General features: G+C 32.9%; 1 protein-coding gene across 1 annotated transcript; it reads right to left on the bottom strand.

Annotated features, from left to right (window-relative positions):
• Positions 1-12,535: 12,535 nt before the first annotated feature.
• LOC114729624 (TMV resistance protein N-like) lies at positions 12,536-18,582 on the bottom strand. Its single transcript, XM_028916685.1, has 6 exons — positions 17,986-18,582; positions 17,243-17,883; positions 16,843-17,180; positions 16,438-16,737; positions 15,963-16,317; positions 12,536-12,723 (listed from the first exon to the last, which is right to left on the bottom strand). Exons 1-6 carry the CDS (start codon positions 18,492-18,494, stop codon positions 12,536-12,538), a joined length of 2,331 nt encoding a protein of 776 aa, XP_028772518.1. The 5' UTR covers positions 18,495-18,582.
• Between the last annotated feature and the right edge of the window lie 1,648 nt (positions 18,583-20,230).

The following is a 20,230-nucleotide window of genomic DNA, read 5'->3' as shown; positions in this document are numbered from 1 at the left end:
TAACTAGTTGAAAAAAGAAAGCCCCATAAGAGGTTCAGGTACCTGAAAGGTAATGAAGAGATCTCAATAAGTTATGTCACAAGAGGAAAAATGGAACCGAAAAGATAAAGTTGTTGACAACATTTTGATAATATATCACGTGATTTTAAAGAGGATCTTATATGAAAATAGAAATTTGGCCAAAAGCAAAAGGAAAAGAGAAAAGATGCAATGGAAACATAATTATTATTTTAATATGTGAAAATTATGGACCTGCAGTCCAAACACATCAAATACACAGTTATTATGTGACATAAATATTTTTGTGAAAATAAAAAATTTCACAAAGGTCCAGTGATTATGATTAGGCATAATATTTTGTGATGGATGCAATAATTTTTGCATATATTACTAGTTTGGCAGTATATGAAAAATGAAATATGCTTCTGTTAGATATCGTTATAGCCTATACATGTGGCTCACTAAATAATCAAGTTTACATGAGAATTCTTGAGGGATTTAAAATGCCAGAAGCATTTATATAGAAGAAAATCATCCAATGCTTAAAATATTATGTTGAATAAGATAATATGAGTATACATATCTGGCTTAGAAAAATGTATTAGAAAATAAATAATTTCGTATCTTACTTGACCCGTAGATCAAGTTATTGAATGCATCAATGATTGGAAAATGATTGATTTTGTTATGATAATTTTGTTTGCAAAATATATTCAACTAAATAGATTAGAAGTCACGTATATTTATACTATAATAATATTTACATATATTGTCAATATTATGGTAAAGATAAGTTTCTGCAGGTATGCATGTGAATAACACAACTGAGATTGGATATATAGTTCTATAAAACTATTATATGATATCATTTTGTTCAAATTAAATTAATCATGCCGATGCAAGATGTATTATGGTGTTTTTTTTTAGAATAACCTTTCTTTGCAGTTTTTTTAGTGCAAGTAAAGAATATATTGATAATCCCACATATCCAGAAGATATGTTAGAGGAATACATTTTAATATAAGCTGATGATGATGTACTATGCATAGTTCGACTAAAAAGAAAATATGCTTGAAAAAGCATTGGATGACTTGAGAAATTAGTATACTCTATTATAATAAAATGATAAAGAGTTATGCTGTTGACAGGGGCAGCAAAGATCATGCTGTGCTCTTTTTCTTAACCATGGTTTTGTCCCACAGGGTTTTCCTGGTTGAGGTTTTTAATGAGGCAGCCTTAATATATATTGTGTACTCTTTTTCCTTCACTAAGTTTTTGTCCCACTGGGTTTTTCCTAGTAAGGTTTTAATGAGGCACAATATTTGGTTTATGAACATCCAAGGGGGAGTGTTGTAAATATTATGTTGTGTGGATATTCATAACTCCTTAGCCCCTTGGGATTCCTTCTCATGGTTAATGACATTATACCTTATAACTCCCAAATTGAAGGGTTTCAAGTATTGATTTCCTATAACCTCCAATTGTACAATTATGTTGCTTAATTCCTTTCTTTATGTACTTGTAACTCTTTAGGATAGTCTTCAATATTGGGGTCCTATAAATAGGAGATGATGTACACATATTTGAGACAATGAAGTGAATGAGAACTCCCCCTTAATTTCTCCTCCAATTTCCTCTTATTTTTCCATCTCCCCATCTCAATCTTTGTACCTTTCTCATTTTTCATATAGACAAATATATGTACCAATCTATTGAAAGTAAATGTTAAAATTGGTTATGAAATCAAAAGATCAAGAGATATTATGAAAAGTATGAAAATGTAGTTATAATGCTCAAGGTAATGTCTTATAGAGAAATATGTTCAAATTAGTCAAAGTTGAAAAATATAATCATTAGCCCAGAAGGCTATATCCAAAAGATTATATAATATTATTTTAAATTTCTTGTGATTGATTGGTAGAAATATATTATTATAAGTATTTGATATTAAGATATTGATAAACATTAAGAGTAGTTATCGGTCACTTTGAAATGTTAATTTATTGTGCCAATTTACCTGCATATTTATGAATATGAATTGTGAATATAATTTATTTTCATATCAGTAGAATAGCCAAAAAAAAATGGTCATATTATGATATTGGTACTTTATTGTGCTATTTGTGCGCAAATTAAAGAGATGATATATTGTTCATATTTTGTTTATTTATATGCTATTCGTATGATCTTAGTTTGAATGATTTATCGTGATTTATTGACAATAAATTTTACTGTGAGCATTTGAAATTATTTTCAGTTTAACTAAACAAGAAATTAGTTGAGAAAGAAAAGTTAAGTATTCATACAATGTGTAAGTAATTTTTCAAAAGATATATTTTGAGTATTACAAATTAAATAAATAATATATATTGATATTAAGAAGTTTTGACTATAAATTCAATTTTACACTTTATTCTCAGAAAGTTTATTTTAAAAGATATTCTATATTTGTGTTCTTTTTAATTATATGAGTTTGTTTATGAGAATGAATTAAGCTTGTGCAAATGATAATTATAGTTTAAAAAATTATGATTATTGGATTAATTCAAACATTATTTAATTCTTTAAATTCATACATTTTGAAAAAGTATAAAAGAAAATCGTATATCTACAATTAAATTAATTTTTGCTGTGACATTTGAGAGGAAAAAAAATCATCTTTGCAGTATGTGTGAATTCTATATATATTACAAGTTAAACTTATGATACTTATAACTATTTATTATTATGTATTACGATATTATTAAGATGAATTTGTCTCCTTATTCTTTTCAAATTACTTAGTTCCTGAAGAATTATGTGTAAAAATATTAATATAGTTCCTGAAGAACTAATACATATTTTTCTTTATGGGCAGATAAAGAATTAATAGTAAAAAAAAATGATCCATTGATCTACATTAGAACTTCGGTTTCGAAAGAGTTAGAAAAGTAATAGCCTAATCGAATTAAAATCCATAATTATATATGAACTAGGAAGTACTTGGACTTCCAAGTGATAGAGGTTATTAGCCTATTATATGCTAGTCACTATTTTTGAAATACATGAATAAGGAAAACATGTTTTTATGACTCACACTTGAGGGGGAGACTGTTGAAATACAAGTGTGAGTTGATGTTAGATAGAGTTCTACTTGAAACTTGTTACAGTAAACCAGAAGTTTACTCTCCCAATTAATGTATAGTTAGGGTGGCTTGTTTGATTATCATAAGTAATATATATGATGTAACAAATTATTGATGATTATGTCTCAACATTCATTTAAGAACCAGAAGATTCTTCATGAATAGCCAACATATTATATGATCCAAGAATTCATATGTTGCTTATTCTCAATGAGAAATTGATTGCGTTGATATCACTAGTTATGATGTAAAATGGATCTCTACATTTCTGGAAATATATCAAATTCAGATATATGGGCCCATACCAATAGCATGTAAACCATACAAGTATTTAATAAATTTGATAGATGCATCTATAAGATGGTTACATGTATTATTATTAATTTGCAACCCGAAGTTTGCAAAATTATATAAGTAATCATTACGTTGAGTGCACAAGTTCCAGACTATGAGATCCAGAAAATTTCTATTGAAAAAGATTGTGAATTTATATCCCAGAATTTCAGTGATCAACATGCATTTGTTAGAAAAATAATTGAAAAGTCTACTTAACAGAACGATCTGGCAAAATTATTAGCCTCAATGAATGGCTAGATCAATACTTTTGAGAACAAGATCTTCATCTCAGGGTTGGCTTGTTTAGTTTGATATGTTGCAACATTTATGCAAATCAAGCCAATAAAATTCTTCCAATGAAATTGGCTTTTGGTCAGGAGCCAAATACTTTCCATCTTAAAAGTTTGAATGTGCAATGCTTATGTCTATTGATCCACCACAATATACATATAGATGGATATAAAAAATTGGAATGAATGTTGGGTAAGAACCTCCTTCTTCTTGTTTGTATCTAAAAGAAACAAAAGGGATGTTTCTAAAAGAAGCAAATGAATTGAGGAGACTCATACTGCATGATTAATTGATTGTCATTCGACAAAATTTTCCCAACATGAGGGGGAGAAATTGAGTAGCTGGAAAAGATAACATATAGAATGCATTATTATTATCAAGCATAGATCCTCAGATATATGATAGTATGAACCAGAAGTTTATCAAAGAATGCATCTATAAGATATTACAAAATATGTGCCAGATGCCATTACTGACCTAAGTGAGTATTACTAAATCTCATATTCCAGCTGAAAATGCTCCAATTGGTATAAATAAAAGTGAGACATGCCTGAAGCATGAGAGATTAATCGATTCCAATATAATTATATTGAACAAAAAGGAGCATGAAATTTAAAAGTTATATTAAGGAGGTATGTGCTCTAGAAGATTACTGAGACATAACTAGTTGAAAAAAAAGCCCCAGAAGAGGTTCAGGTACCTGAAAAGTAATGAAGAGATCTCAATAAGTTATGTCACAAGAGGAAAAATGGAACCAAAAAGATAAAGTTGTCGACAATGTTTTTTATAATAATATCACGTGATTTTAAAGAGGATCTCATATGAAAATAGAAATTTGGCCAAAAGCAAAAAAAAAGGAGAAAAGATGAAATAGAAATATAATTATTATTTTAATATATGAAAATTATGGACCTGCAGTCCAAACACATCAAATACAAAGTTATTACGTGACATATGAATATTTTTGTGAAAATAAAGAATTTCACAAAGGTCTAGTGATTATGATTAGGCATAGTATTTTATGGTGGATGCAATAATTTTTGCATATATTATTAGTCTAGTAGTATATCAAAAACGAAATATGCGTCTGTCAGATATCGTTATAGCCTATACATGTGGCTCACAAAATAATGAAGTTTACATGAGAATTCTTGAGGGATTTAAAATGCCAGAAGCATTTATATAAAAGAAAATCATCCAATGCTTAAAATATTATGTTGAATAAGATAATCTGAGTATACATATCTGGCTTAGAAAAATATATTAGAAAATAAATAATTTCATATCTTACTTGACCCGAAGATCAAGTTATTGAATGCATCAATGATTGCAAAATGAATAATTTTGTTATGATAATTTTGTTTGCAAAATATATTCAACTAAATAGATTAGAAGTCCCATATATTTATTCTATAATAATATTTACATATATTGTCAATATTATGGTAAAGATAAGTTTCTGCAGGTATGCATGTGAATAACGAAACTGAGATTGGATATATAGTTCTATAAAACTATTATATGATATCATTTTGTTCAAATTAAATTAATCATGTTGATGCAAGATATATTATGGTGTTTTTTTAGAGTAACCTTTCTTTGCAGTTTTTCTTAGTGCAAGTGAAGACTATATTGATAATTCCACATATCTAGAAGATATGTTAAAAGGAATACATTTCAATATAATTTGATGACGACGTACTATGCATAGTTCAGCTAAAAAGAAGATATGCTTGAAAAGGCATTGGACAACTTGAGAAATTAGTATACTCTATTATGATAAAATGATAGAGTTATGCTGTTGACAGGGGGAGCAAAGATCATGCTATACTCTTTTTCTTAACCAAGGTTTTGTCCACAAGGTTTTCCTGGTTGAGATTTTTAATGAGGCAGCCTTAATATATATTGTGTACTCTTTTTCCTTCACTAGGTTTTTGTCCCACTGGGTTTTTCCTAGTAAGGTTTTAATGAGGCACAATATTTGTTATGGACATCTAAGGGGGAGTGTTATAAATATTGTATATATGTGAATGTCCATAACCCCCAACTCTTAGGATTCTTCATAGAATTCTTGATCTTTGAATGTCTTAAACCCATAACCCCCCAATGAATTACTTTAGAAGAGTTTTTCATGTTTATTGTCATTATTCCCTTATTCATTTCTTTGTAACTCTTGGATTAGACTTTTATGGTTGGGGGCCTATAAATAGAAGCCACATACAAGGCATTTGTACCCATATATGTATATGAGAAATACTCCTTGTTTTCTCTCCCAATTCTTGTCTTGCTATCCTCTTTCTACTCTCTAACTCTCTTATTTTTATAACAGGATAGTATTATAATTTTACACTTTAATTTTATTTTTATTTTGATCCAAAGGGGTTGATTGAAATTTTCAAATGCTTTGGGAGTTAATTGATATTAATTGGCTATAATGGTCCTTAAATGAAATTTTCTTTTAAATTTATCTTTTGTCCGAAAGTGTCATTTCCTCCTTGGTATAATTTGATTGGTCTTTACGTACACACTGTGACGCACCTCATCGACAACACAACATTCACGGCTATTCATTCCTGTTGGTGTTGGCCAGCTCCCTTCATTATTGCTTGTACTAAATTTGAATGGCACTTTTTCTCAGGTCTCTTTTCAAATGTACCATCCCAACTTCACGACCATAGTGTACAAAAAAATTGGGACTTTTTATTGTTTTTAGATGCTTACAAAGCATACATAAATTATAGTTGAGGGACTTCTACGTAGTCCTTCCAAATGCAAGCATGTCACTTGAAGATGAGGTGTTAACAGCAAATTGCCACAGTAACAGCGTCACCAGTGCCACATTAATAGAGTCACCCGTCTTAGATGACGTCTAAAACTCGAGTTTGACATTTACAGGTTTGTACATATAAAAAAGAAATTATAGATGGGGCAATTTTTAGTCCTTTCCATTATAAAGAACTAGCATGTCCTTTCTGTGGGTTGCACGGAGAGTTTATAAATCTTATTCTTCTTGTCCTATTTATAAGACACTTTCAGTATATTTTATACAGACAAAAAAAACCTTAAAATGTATTAACTCTCTATTAAAATATAATAATTTTTTAATTTTATCCATATTTAATATATACACCTTTCAAAAGAGATAATTACCTACACTATAATAAATGAAGGATAAAATAATATGTTCACGTTAAAAATTTAATGAAATGACTTATAAATAGGAACAAAAAAAAGCACTCTCTCTGTTCTATCAACAGGACCAAAGGAGTAAATCATTATATTTTTTATTATGATCTATTTTAGACTAGAGAAACTTATTAGACAAATTGATTTGATTTGATTTTAAAAATTACATTTTGAAGAGATCTTTAAAAAAGTTGGCATCCCAAAGAGACTATGACAACTCACGGGGACTTACGTACCTTCTAATTCATGATTCTCAAAGTTTGTTTTATTCTTTTTCTTTAATTTCCTATATGCATTAAGTATAATTATCAAACCTCTTCTTTATTTCTTTCATTTCCTCACGCATTTTTGCACTGATCAAGTACCAATTCATTTTATTTTATTTTTTCAAATGCAAGCGTGTGATAATCAAATGGAGATATTTCTAGAATAACAATTTTGACATTGGTCTATAAAAGATTATAGCGTGCACTTCCAAGAGCAATACATCCTACAAAAGTTGCTCATCCAACTACATGACAGGCAACATCATAGCACACGAGTTTATTCCGAAGCAAGGAGAGAAGTATGCATAACTTGAGGCATATTAGCATTATGTCGTATTGTGTTAACATCAAAATAGAGATGAGAATTAGAACAGAATGCTAAACTTTTGCTGTGATTGGAAATGTGTTCATCTTAACCATTTTGTACAAGTGTATAATACATTAAGCATATCATGTTCATGAGGGTATGCATATTGGAATTCAATAGGATGTACAAAGTACTGGCAGTAAGCTTGTATCATAATCTGATTAAAAGTTCTCAAGGATATTTTGACCAAATTAACATCCATTTCCAATCTCCAGATTATAAAAAAATGTTTGACTCTTGCCAACTGTTATTTGTCCAACTTCACAAATGTGACATATCCAATTAATATATCATTGTCATAAAGAAATTCCATCTATGTTCAATATAATAAACTAATATGGTATAGTAGTTAGTAAACTTTACATCAATATATCTTTAATGCATAACCATGGATTAAATGGTGAGTATTTACAGCATATAAAAGGTAGAATCTAAATGGGAAATTTTCAAGATAGGTATAAACCTGCTGATTGAGGCTGACACACAACACTGATTCATAAACTTTTAGCAGTGACGCATCAAGGCTCCAAAATTACCCAACATGACACAAACCTGTTCCCACTTCCATTTGACTGTGATGGAAATGGTCTAGCAATTGCTGCCTCCACATTCACGAGTCAAAGTCTGGCTATTGCAAATGCCAAATTAAAGAGCAAGGATGAAGGTATAACAGTAAGCAATAGATTGCAGCCATGAATCCCAAAGACATATCTCTTAACATATCTAGCATCAAAATAATAGAACAGAAAATGTCAGGAGGGATCTAAAATCCACATGTAATAGCAAAATATTTATACAATTCCTATTTTGCTCTATTAAATCTTCGAAATTGCTCTCTGCCCAAATGTCTGAGGAAGTCATGTGATGATCATACAAATTTATTTTATTATTCTAGATCATTCTTATCTTTTGTACACGTGTCTATCTCTCCATGAGTCTCATCCATTATATAAGGGACAATCACTGTAGACCAATCCCATCAGTGAAATATCATACGAATATTCAATGGTTTTTCTTATCCGATTTTTTTTGTTTGTTTTTTTTTCTTCTTTAACTTTATCATGGTATCAGAACCACTAGTCTAGCGGTTAATATAGACTCCTCTCCTTCTCCAAATACCTCATCTACTTCTACTGCCATTCCTCAATCTCCGTCGTCTTCATCCAATCCACTCACTTCACCACCCCCTAACTTTCCCCACTATGGTACAATCAAACTCACTCAAGATAACTACCTCATTTGGCGTGCACAGATTATGCCTTACCTTTGTGGCTAGCAGTTATTTAGCTATATAGATGGTTCTATATCTCAGCCTCCTCTTAAGCTTCTTACTGGCTTACCCAATCGTGACTATCTTACTTGGTTCTAACAAGATCAAATGGTCCTTTCTATTATTCAATGGTTTTTCTTGTCTGATTCTTTTTGTTTGTTTTTTTTCTTCTTTAACTTTATCATGGTATCAGAGCCACTAGCCTAGCGGTCAATATGGACTCCTCTCCTTCTCCAAATACCTCATCTACTTCTACTGCCATTCCTCAATCTCCGTCGTCTTCATCCAATCCACTCACTTCTCCACCCCCTAACTTTCCCTACTATGTCACAATCAAGCTCACTCAAGATAACTACCTCATTTGGTATGTACAGATTATGCCTTACCTTTGCAGCCAACAGTTATTTGGCTATATAGATGGTTCTATACCTCAGCCTCCTCTTAAGCTTCCTACTGCTTACCCAATCGTGACTATCTTACTTGGTTCCAACAAGATCAAATGGTCCTTTCTATTATTATTACTTCACTTTCTGAAAAGATTATTCCACAGTTCATTAGGCATTGCACTTCAAGGGCAATGTGGGTTGCTCTTGAAACTTCCTTCTCTCAACAGACTCAAGCTCGGTTGGTTCACCTTCATCAACAAATCACTAATATATAAAAAGGAGGAGAAAGTATTTCTAAATATCACAAACGTGCCACTATTATAGCAGACTCACTTGCAATAGCTGGGAAACTTGTAGCTGATGATGACTTTGTCACCTACCTTCTTGCTGGTCTTGGTCTTGAGTATGACACCATTGTTACTGTTCTTACTACCCAGTGAAGCTTTTTGTCTATTAAAGTCATACTTAGTCATTTACTAACTTTTGAGGAGTGTCTGTCTGACCAACACTTAGTCTCTCTCCCAACTGAAATTATAGCTAAACATCTCATTACTCAAGTTTGCTGCCATCCTAACATAGAATTTTCTGACCAGCTTCTCATTCCCTTTGCCTTTGGGACCAATCAGATTTAAGAAGTTGAGCTTCTTTGCTTTTTTATAAAACCCGAATTTGTTTGTGCACAAAAATTCTCTCTCTTGATGCAAACCTCTTTTTTTAATATGCTCTTTAATTGGAGGATCAGGGGAGGTAGCACGGGCTTTCTTCCTGGGGGCCATTGGATTGTTACCTGCAAAGAGAAAGCAAAGCACACCACACACGAACTAAACAAATAACACACCACAATCACAAAACAACTGACAAAGAAAAAGAAGAAAACTAACCTAAAAATAAAGAAAAACTTTCCCCCAAACTTAAATCAAGGAGCCAGAACACCAACTCACCATTACTTAATCCCTTTCTAAACCTGAGTTATAAAATACCCCCAATTCAAACCAAGTTCACAAAGGTTCTCTTTTATCTTTTAATTTCAAAATCAGACAACCATCAATAGCTGCTAATTTAAACTAATTTCACTAAATCAGAATAACATTTCCAAATTAGTTACAAGTGAAAAAGAATAACATAACTTGGATAATGAACCGGTGTTATTTGAAAATTTAGACAAGTACATCATTTTCTCAAATCAGGTCCAAGCTATGATCACTCAATTTCACAAGTATCACATTTTCTTCAGTACATGTTCACAGATAGTTGGGCAATAAGGAATTATCACCTAACCACAATGTAACCTCAGAGAATCAAAATGCCCCCATCTAGAGTTCAAAAATCATCTAACTACAATGCATAACTCTAGTAATACCCATCTTTAGCAAAACTAAACTAAATTAAGAGAAATAAAAGAGTAAGAAAGAATATACCTACAACAGACGACTAAGGGAGAGGAGGCGTTAAAACAAACACACAGAAGGGTGGTGCTGACGGTGAGGGGAAATAGGAAGGAGGCGGCGGGAGAGAAAATGACTGGTGGTGGGAGACCGAGAAGATGACTGGCGGTGAGAGAAGGAGAAGCGACCAGCGGCTGGAGACGGAGAAACGATCGGCTAGCTATGGTAGAAGTTGGTATTTCGACGGGAGAGACTGAAGATACACAATGGGAGAAGTAACATGTCGACGGGAATGTGGGGGGGTTTTGAAATTGGTATGGAGAGTGAAAAGACCAAAGGGTTAGGGTTTTAAAATTAAAACAATGAATCTACCCTCAAAACCGGTCAGATACATAAGGGCAAAGTGGGTATTGAGAAAAATGAGTAAGGTTAAAACGGGGAACATAAAGAAGAAGATTAGATATTGCGAGAAGGCGCCGTGGCAGATTCACCAAGGCGCCGCGGCGCCTTTTACAGAACTGCAGACTCCTGGCTTAAGTAATCGCGCCGCGGCATCTATGTTCAAACGCAGCGGTGGTTTTTACCGAGAGGGATCTAAAACCAAGGACGAAGGTGCCGCAGCGGATTAACACAGGGGCCGCGGTGCCTATTATAGAAAGAGGACTCTAAACGGACAAGGCGTCGCGGCTCCTCATCAAATGCGCCGCGGCGCCTCAAACAGAGAAGGCATAATATGAAAAATTAATGAACATAGACTGGACCTACCAAAATCAAACACCCTACACACAATAAAATAAGACTAAACACAAGCACAAGCATAAAAACAAACACAACACAAACAACCACATAAAAGCAAAATCCACAAGCCTCAATTTAACACAAATTCAAACCAATCAAGGTCAAGGCCACTACTGGAGATTAAGCTTAGGTGCACTTCCCTGGTTGCGCTAATTAGAAATCAACCACTCCTGCTAAGCTCCAAAGTTTGAGGAAAAAACCAAAAGGCCTACAAAAACAAAGATCAACCGTAAATCCACTAAAACAAAACCGAAATAAAAGAAACAAATCAAAGGCAAGTTTAGAGCTTGGGTTGCCTCCCAGGTAGCGCTTGGTTTATAGTTTTCAGCTTGACTCTTCAGCTCTGTTATGATTGTTCAGCAAAGTAGATCGTAGAGACTTGATGATCCACCTTTCCACCCCAATAATGCTTCAAACGATGGCCATTTGCATGAAATCTTTCACCTTTTTCATTTTCCAACTCCACCGCACCATGGTTAGCAACTTGTACCACAGTGAATGGCCTGACTAGTGTGATTTGAGTTTTCCCAGAAATAATCTCAATTTTGAATTATGAAGTAACACCTTTTGCCTTGCTTCAAAGACCTTGGGGATAATTTTCTAATCATGATACTTCTTGGTCCATTCCTTATAGAGCCTTGCACTTTCATAGGCATTAAGGCGAAATTCCTCCAATTTATTCACTTGAAGGAGCCTTTTTGCACCAGCAGCTTGAAAGTCAAAGTTGAGCTTTTTTATGGCCCAGTAAGCTCCATGTTCCAATTCTACAGGCAAATGACATGCTTTTCCAAACACCAACCGATAGGGAGACATCCCAATCAGAGTTTTATATGCTGTCCTGTAGGCCCAAAGAGCATCATCCAGTTTTAATGACCAATCTTTTCTTGTTTCACCTACTACTTTATCAAGAATGCTTTTGATCTCTCGGTTGGATATTTCTGCTTGGCCATTTGACTGAGGATGATAAGCCAAAGTTACCCTGTGCTTTACACTATATTTCTTCATCAGAGCTTGAAATTGGTGATTGCAAAAGTGAGAACCGCCATCACTAATAATAGCCCGAGGTGCTCCACAAACCAGGGCTCCGGCGTCGCGGCGCATGTGATAATCGGCCGCAGCGGATTATCACCGAACAGGCTTGCTCCGAGATAGCTTGGGCGCCGCAGCGCCTTTTACAGAGACGCCCTCATCCTCTTCTGTTTGATCCTCCGCGGCGTTTTCTCCCGGAGGCCGCGGCGGCTGACTTCTTTTCAGCTTTTCTCCATTCTTTACTCTCCTCAGGCTTTGTTTCCTACAAAATTGACTTTCAAACCCTATAAAAGAGCATTAAATCAGCTTAACTCAGTAGGAATTTTGAGAGGTTATCACTCACCCCAAAAACCAAACAAGCTATATGCTGTTTAGAGAGACGCATGCTTTTTGTTTTCACTCCCTCTTCCTTTATTTGGTAATGTTGCTAGTGCTCATTTGGACTAGCCGTAGAAAATATAGCTTATTTTCGATTTATTTTTTGAAAAAATTAGATTGGGTAAAAGTTATATTGAGTGATGCGATCTTTGTTTGGATTAGCTTTTGTAAATAAGTCAGTTTATAAAAGTAAAGTTGTTTGGATTATTATTAAACAAATAAATTTAGTTGTAAAATAACTAAAAAAGACAAGAATTTTATTAATATATACTCCTCCGGTCCTTAATATAGGACTCAATTCTTGAGTTGATTTTGTCCTAAATATAAGACACATTTCTCATATTTATCAATTTTCTCTAAATTACCCCTATGAATACTCCCTCAACCATAATCAAGTAAAAGAGGGAAATGGGGTATTAAGAAAGATGATTATAGTGTTTTAGGAAAAATGTGTCACTTTTCTTATAATTAACTAACTTACCTAACTTCCTTAATCTAATCAAATTAGTTAAATGGGTCACATTAAGGACCGGAGGAGTATTATTTTAGGGAAAATCCCAATTACATCCAGTTAAAATATTAAAATTCAAAATCAGGCATTCACTTTATATAAATTCCTAATCAGGCCAAGAGGCCTCATTAGGAATTTATGAATATTTTAAAAGTTCAAAATGCCCCTCAACAATTAAAATGAGTTGTTACTTCTATATTTCTCTCCCCACAAATCCTTTTCCTAATCAATTATTTGTAAAAGGTTCCGGCTCAAATAAGTGGTCAAATGGTCCATATTTCTCTCTTTCATCCTCAACACAATGGCTTTTTAAATATTTTCCTGTTTATTCATCAACATGGCATGCCTTTTCCTTTAATTATTTTAGAACAAAACAATTATACATTATGATCCTCTGTCACCACTATTTTATCAGTTTTCCAAATATACATGTGCATATATTATTAAATATATGGAGGATGAATCAATATTAAAACTGAACAAAACTTAAACCCTTCGAAAATTAAAATCTAGTAGTGAACTACACTATTTGATTGATTAGAGTGTTGGAGTAGTTATTAATATGGATCAATGATTGTATTGTAATTTCCTGTCATGTACTAAAGATTTTCTACTACTTTTATATTTCAGGAAGAGAATTTGTGAGGCAGAAAAATATAAAGGTAACAACTCATTCTAAACTTTCAACAACATTCACAAATCTCTAATTAGGCCTTTGGTCTTGATTAGGAATTTATTCAAAACATAAGTCTCAATTTGCATTTTGGTATTTCAGCTGGATTTATATTGGATTCTCCTTATATTTTATTCTCTCTCTTTTGTTATACTCTCTAATTATATTTTTTTCATATATTTTCTTTTATCCTTTATCTTATTTATTATAAAGGTATATTTGAAATCAAAAGTATATTTATAACTTATTTATTATTTTCAGTTAATTTTAACTATTTTTATTATTTATATATTAGTTATTTGAAATTTATAATAAAAATTAGAGGGAGTAGTAAATTTCTTAAAAGTGAAACCCTATTTTTTTAACTTCTTCTCTCTTCACTTTTCAAAAGCCAAAAGGCATAGCCCATAAACACCAAATTTTTGCTTCTAACTTATTGTGAGTTTTCATATAAAAGTAAAATTGCCCAACCGTGAATTCAAACACTACAAGTTTTAATCTCTCCCCTATCCTCATGTTTATATTACTTTGTAGTGCATGCTTTCATTCATTAGTATCATTCTGTCTTGTTATAAGGAAACTTATTTACACGCCTAGCTGACTAAATTGGTACGGATCGGTGAAAGGATCACATTGTCTCCGTCAACTGTGGACATATTCAATTGTAAATTACGAAATTTAATTGTAAAGTCGTGATAATTAGTTGTAAATTTCAGGCAATTAATTTCCAACAATCATTTGCATATGTGAATCTATAATTACACATACGCATTTTAATAATTAAAAAAATAAAATAACAAGTGTTCATATTTTATAAGTAAATTTATAAGAGTTCACACATACACGTACATTTTAATCACTAACAATAACAATATGACAGGTATCTTATAAAAATTTACAAATTCTAATTTACATTGTAATAATTAATACAAAAATTTACAAGTGGTCATGGTCAATTTAAAAGTGTACATATGTATTTTAACAACTAATGACAAAATAACATGTGTAATTAAAAAAACTTGACCTAATAAATATAAGTAACTTAACCGAAATGTTGTCCTTTCACATGATGCCTTTCAATTTTACACCTGTAAATTCTCATTAGTTACAACTATCTAGTTTGTTTGGGAAATCCCCAAGTACACTTAAATAGGAATAGGTGTTTCTTGAGACAAAACTCCTGTTATATGAAAATAACTTCAAATAAGTTAATCCCAACAAATTTTGTCCCATTTAAAAAAGTACCTCTTGATCTTTAAAAATTCCTTCTCTCATATTTACAACGAACAACTAATGGCAATAAATTCACAACTAAAATTGTCGTAATTTACAACCCTAAAGCTGAAGGAGACAATGTGGCACTTTCACATCCACAGAAAATTATAATTAACCAGGTCCTAAGATATTTGCGGCTGTATTTTTATAGAGATTTAATTATAAATAAATTTCTCATTTGAGACTTTTGCATAATTTATTTTTGAACTTTTTCTAAGGATGGTAGTAGTTAGGGATCAGCGACTGAGGAAAAATGATGCTAGGACAACTAGATTTGTGACAGTAAAGGCTTTTCATCCTTTACGTATTATAGAGGCCCAATCAGTTTCTGGATTAAAGTATCCGATAGGGAACTTGGCTTGTTTTTGGCGCCTAACTTAATAAATTTTGGATTAAATGTACCTCAACAATGCTAATAAATTTTCATGGATGTTTAATTATTTGTGGGATAGTGAGAAAATTTCTTTATATGAATATATAATTGTACGCTTCATTTATTATATATTATGTTGATTTTATTTTCATAAGATATGTATAATATATATTAAATGTAACGTTGGAAAGTTGTTAAATTTAAAAAAAAAAAAAGAGGTGCATGTAAGAAACAAACATGACTAATAGATTAAATGTGTAAAATAGCATTTCTGAATATCAAATATAATTGACTTAAATAGATTTTTGTCTACATAGCGTCTTTCGCTTGCAAGGAAGAAATGATTGCTGAATGATTTTCCTCCCACCAAGCACCGCATCAAAAGGAAGAAACTTCAAACAATATGCAAATTTGGAGCAACCAGCCAAATTTAACATTTTTAAAGAGGATAGAGAAAATAAATCATTGGGAATACTAACTAGATTACTACAATTCCTCAAATTTAAGAATTCGAGTGTTGAAAGAGAAGCCATTGACGAATCAAGCTGTGATAATTTACTGCATCCTTCAAGCTCTAGCCTCTGAAGAATTGGTAGGGATTCGAAATTTGGCAGCTTTATTAAATCTTTAGACCCACTAAGATTCATGTTTCTCAAGCGATAGAATCTCTGTGGATAGAAAAATTCCAAACAATTAGCTAAACAATATCTACAAGAGCATATATGGGCACAATTAACATTACCTTCCATTTGTTAACCAAAAAAAAAAAAACAACAAACAAACATTACCTTCCATCTTTTAACTACCTTTCCTTCATCATCATCCCATATACTTGTGACACGGCTATCAGGCAAAACCAATTCGGCAAGATAAAAGGGGTGAAAACTTGATGGCAAAGAAGTGAACGGATATTGGTGCCATGAAATATATTGAAGCATCAAGGAAAGATGCTTTAGGACTCCAGAAAATTTTACATTGCGAAATATGAGTAATCTAAGATCTCTCATGCGTGATAGACCTTCAGCTCTCAATGTACGCCCTTGTGAATCTTCTAATTCCAAGACTATTGCTTCAACTTTAAGAGTGGCCTGATAATAAAAACATTTATATAAAAATGATGCAAAGTCAAATTACTTCAATTTTAGTACATTATATGTTAATGTTTCAACCAAAAGAACGTTATAAAAACTTACCGTGTCATTTTGCATAACACCAAAAATGTCATCAAAATCCCATAATCTGCTCCACTCTTCTGGCCTACATGGAAATTCGTGCCGAACAATTGCTCTTCCCATTTCTTGCACTAAACTGTGCATTTGAATTTTTTGATCTATAATGGCCATGAGTGACTTTTCAATCACAACTTGTATATTGTACTTCACTGGTCTGAGTATATCATCAAGAGAAAATCTATAAACACTATCCAAAATTCCTTCTACAAATTTAATATTCTTCTCATTAAAAAAACATGCCATGTCTAAAAATGTTTCCTTGCACTTGTGGTCCATTTCATCAAAATGTTTTTGAGGACCTTCATTATCATAGAACTAGCGACCTTTTTAAATTCAACCAAGGCACTGCTCCATTCAAAACCTCTGCTATTATATAAGAAATGGCCCAGTATTACAATTGCTAATGGAAGACCACTTGCATATTGGAGTGCACTATCTATTTGTTCCTCATAACCTCTCACTGGAAAATCACATTTGAAAGCTTTTTTACAAAATAATTGAAGAGCTTCATCCTTGTTCAATAGTTTAAACCTATAAATATAATGCTTCCCAAACCATTTAAGATCTCCTTCATCTCTAGTTACTATGATGATTCTACTGCCTCCACCTAACATGTTAGAATTTACAAGCGAGATCATCTGATTTACATATAAGGGAAGACGAATGCCATCAATAACCACGAGAATATTTTCTAGAATATTATTTTTGAGATATTCTTGACTTGCAACCTTGTGAAATTCAGATGCATTGATTATGAAATGAGAAGCATAAAAATGATGAGAGATCCTATCATGTAGAACTCTAGCAAAAGTTGTCTTTCCTGCCCCACCCATACCGCAAATGCCCAACATGCGAACTTCATCGTTCATACCCAGCTCTAGAAGCTTTTCTATTTCTCTCACTCGAGATGGCATTCCTACTAAGTCTGCATCAACATACTCCAATTGACGTACTTTTTTCTTGACCTCTATAACGATGTCATCAATAACTCGTGGGTATGGGCTGAAGTAAAACCAGAAACAAAAGCACCCAATTAGTAACTTATTCAATACCCCGTTACACTATAATTGATAAAGAAAAAAAAGCAAGAGTAAATTTACTTACTCATATGGTACATCCCAACCCGCAGAGAGATTGGCCACTTGATTTATTGCTGATCTCCAAATGTGCGCCTTGCATAAATTTGTTGGGAACCTTTGTTCATGTTGAGCAAAAGCTTTTTCAAAAGAGTTACTTTGGTTTTGAATCTCAGATGGATCGACATCACAGAAAATTGGAAAAACAGTATATCGCGGTTCATGAATGCGTGCAGCGATCTCTGAGAGCTCCTCAAGGCACCATATAGAAGAAGCATAGTTTTTGGAGAAGACAACGATGGAAATATTGGATTGTCGAATTGGTTTAAGAAAATGACGAGGAAGAGAGATGGAATCACCTGGTTCAAGCTTCTTATCATCCCAAAAGGTATTCAAATCATCAGTCTCAAGAGCAGCCCAAAGCATATCTGTGAATCTACAAGTTTCGTCATCTCCTTTGAAACTTAGATAAACATGAATCGGTCTTGATGATGATGACGATGGTCCAATAACGAAACTCTCCTCTATCACTTTCATGATTGGTCGCGTTTCTCAGTGGGAATTAAGCTGGATATAGGGGAGTCACAGTTGCTCACTTAGCTTTCGAAGATCAGCGAATGGAAAAGAGCAATAAAATTAGAGCCGAAAGTGAAATGAAGAAGAGAAGGTAGTTAAGGTGGAAACTTCTGGGAGCTTGCACTGAAAGAGATACGAAGAAGGATTTCCAAATTATTGTTTCTTTGCGTTCACCCGTTTGATGAGAATTAAAAATAAGGATTTTGTTAACTGCTTGTACTTTTTCTTCTTTTCATTGTGAGGTAGGCAAAAAGTTGACAGAGACGAGACGCAACGAGCACGCTCCTTCAATAATTAATTCTTAACGATTTTTTTATTTATTCATTTATTTTTTTGGAGTACTTGTTCAGTTTTTCTTCGACTGTCTATAGCCACTCGGGTTGCAGATAATTCTTGAAAAAATTATGCTAAAACACAGCATTTATTGAAATCACGCAAAATAAAGCTTCCTAGTCCTTTCCAGGAAAAATAATAAATTTAAATTATAAAATTTTTAGTACGCCTTTTATTAACTGACAAATATGATCAAGTGTGAAGAAATTCTAATTAAGTATGCAGTAATGGTCTTCATTTCTTAATTGACAAATAGGATTGAATGGAATCAAAGTTCCTTACTAGGTGACTCTCCACTCGCTCAGTCACCTTTAAATAAATAAATAAAAGCTTCTTTCTAAGTAAGTTCGTCCTCTCATGCTTGTTTTTTAAAAGCTTCTCTTCATCTACCTCGCCCATAATTTAGTCCTATAAATGTTCATATTAACTTCTTGTCATTTTAAAATTTGTGAATATTTTATTATCTCTTATTACGAACTTGTTCCATGTAGAAACACCAAAGGAATAAAGACGATAATTACATGATCCCACATGTCACGGTATAATTATTATGTCATTTAGCCGAAATGACGTTTGAGTAAAGGAAATCAGAGAGAACAGGGCAAAAAGGACAAAGGAAGGAGTGAATGATACGTTATATTGAATATTCAGAAGTATATAATATTTATAGAGGTGGGACCACTACACGTGACAGCTATACAAGGGAAATATAGACGCAAGTGGACAAGTGGGACTACATTCAGTTATAACTTAATTAACAACGTTTAACTACTTAACACTATCATTCCCCCTCAATTTGATGTACTCTTCTATCCGAAGACCTCTTTTTAACTCTGCAAACTTTGAGCTGGACAAGGGCTTGGTCAAACCATCAGCTATTTGACTAGTTGCAGGTATGTGAGTAACACAAATTTCTCCTCAAATAGCACGTTCACGAACAAAATGCAGATCAAGTTCCAATTGTTTAGTACGGGCATGTAGAACTGGATTAGCAGTAATAAGAACTGCACCAAGTTTATCACATAAGATCTGAGGTATGCTAGGGATCTTGAGTTTCAACTCAGAAAATAAAGACTTCAACCATAAGACCTCTGAGACAGTGGATGCCATGCAGCGATATTCTGCTTCAGTACTTGATCTAGCAATAGTGGTTTGCTTCTTGGATGACCACGAAATGAGATTGCTACCAAAGTAGATACAATATCCACTTGTACTCCTTCTATCATTACAATCAGCAGCCCAATCTGAGTCACAGAAGGCCATAACAAATCTTGTGGCAGAAGGAGTGAAGCATAGCCCATGATTAATTGTTCCTGCAAGATATCTTATAATCCTTTTGACAGCAACCCAATGTTCCTTTAATG

This window comes from Neltuma alba, unplaced genomic scaffold, assembly GCF_004799145.2.
Source record: "Neltuma alba isolate B1F8T4 unplaced genomic scaffold, ASM479914v2 tig00000377_pilon, whole genome shotgun sequence".
NCBI classification, from domain to species: domain Eukaryota; kingdom Viridiplantae; phylum Streptophyta; class Magnoliopsida; order Fabales; family Fabaceae; genus Neltuma; species Neltuma alba.
Note: the sequence above shows the minus strand (reverse complement) of the source record. Positions and strands in the feature narration are given on the sequence as shown.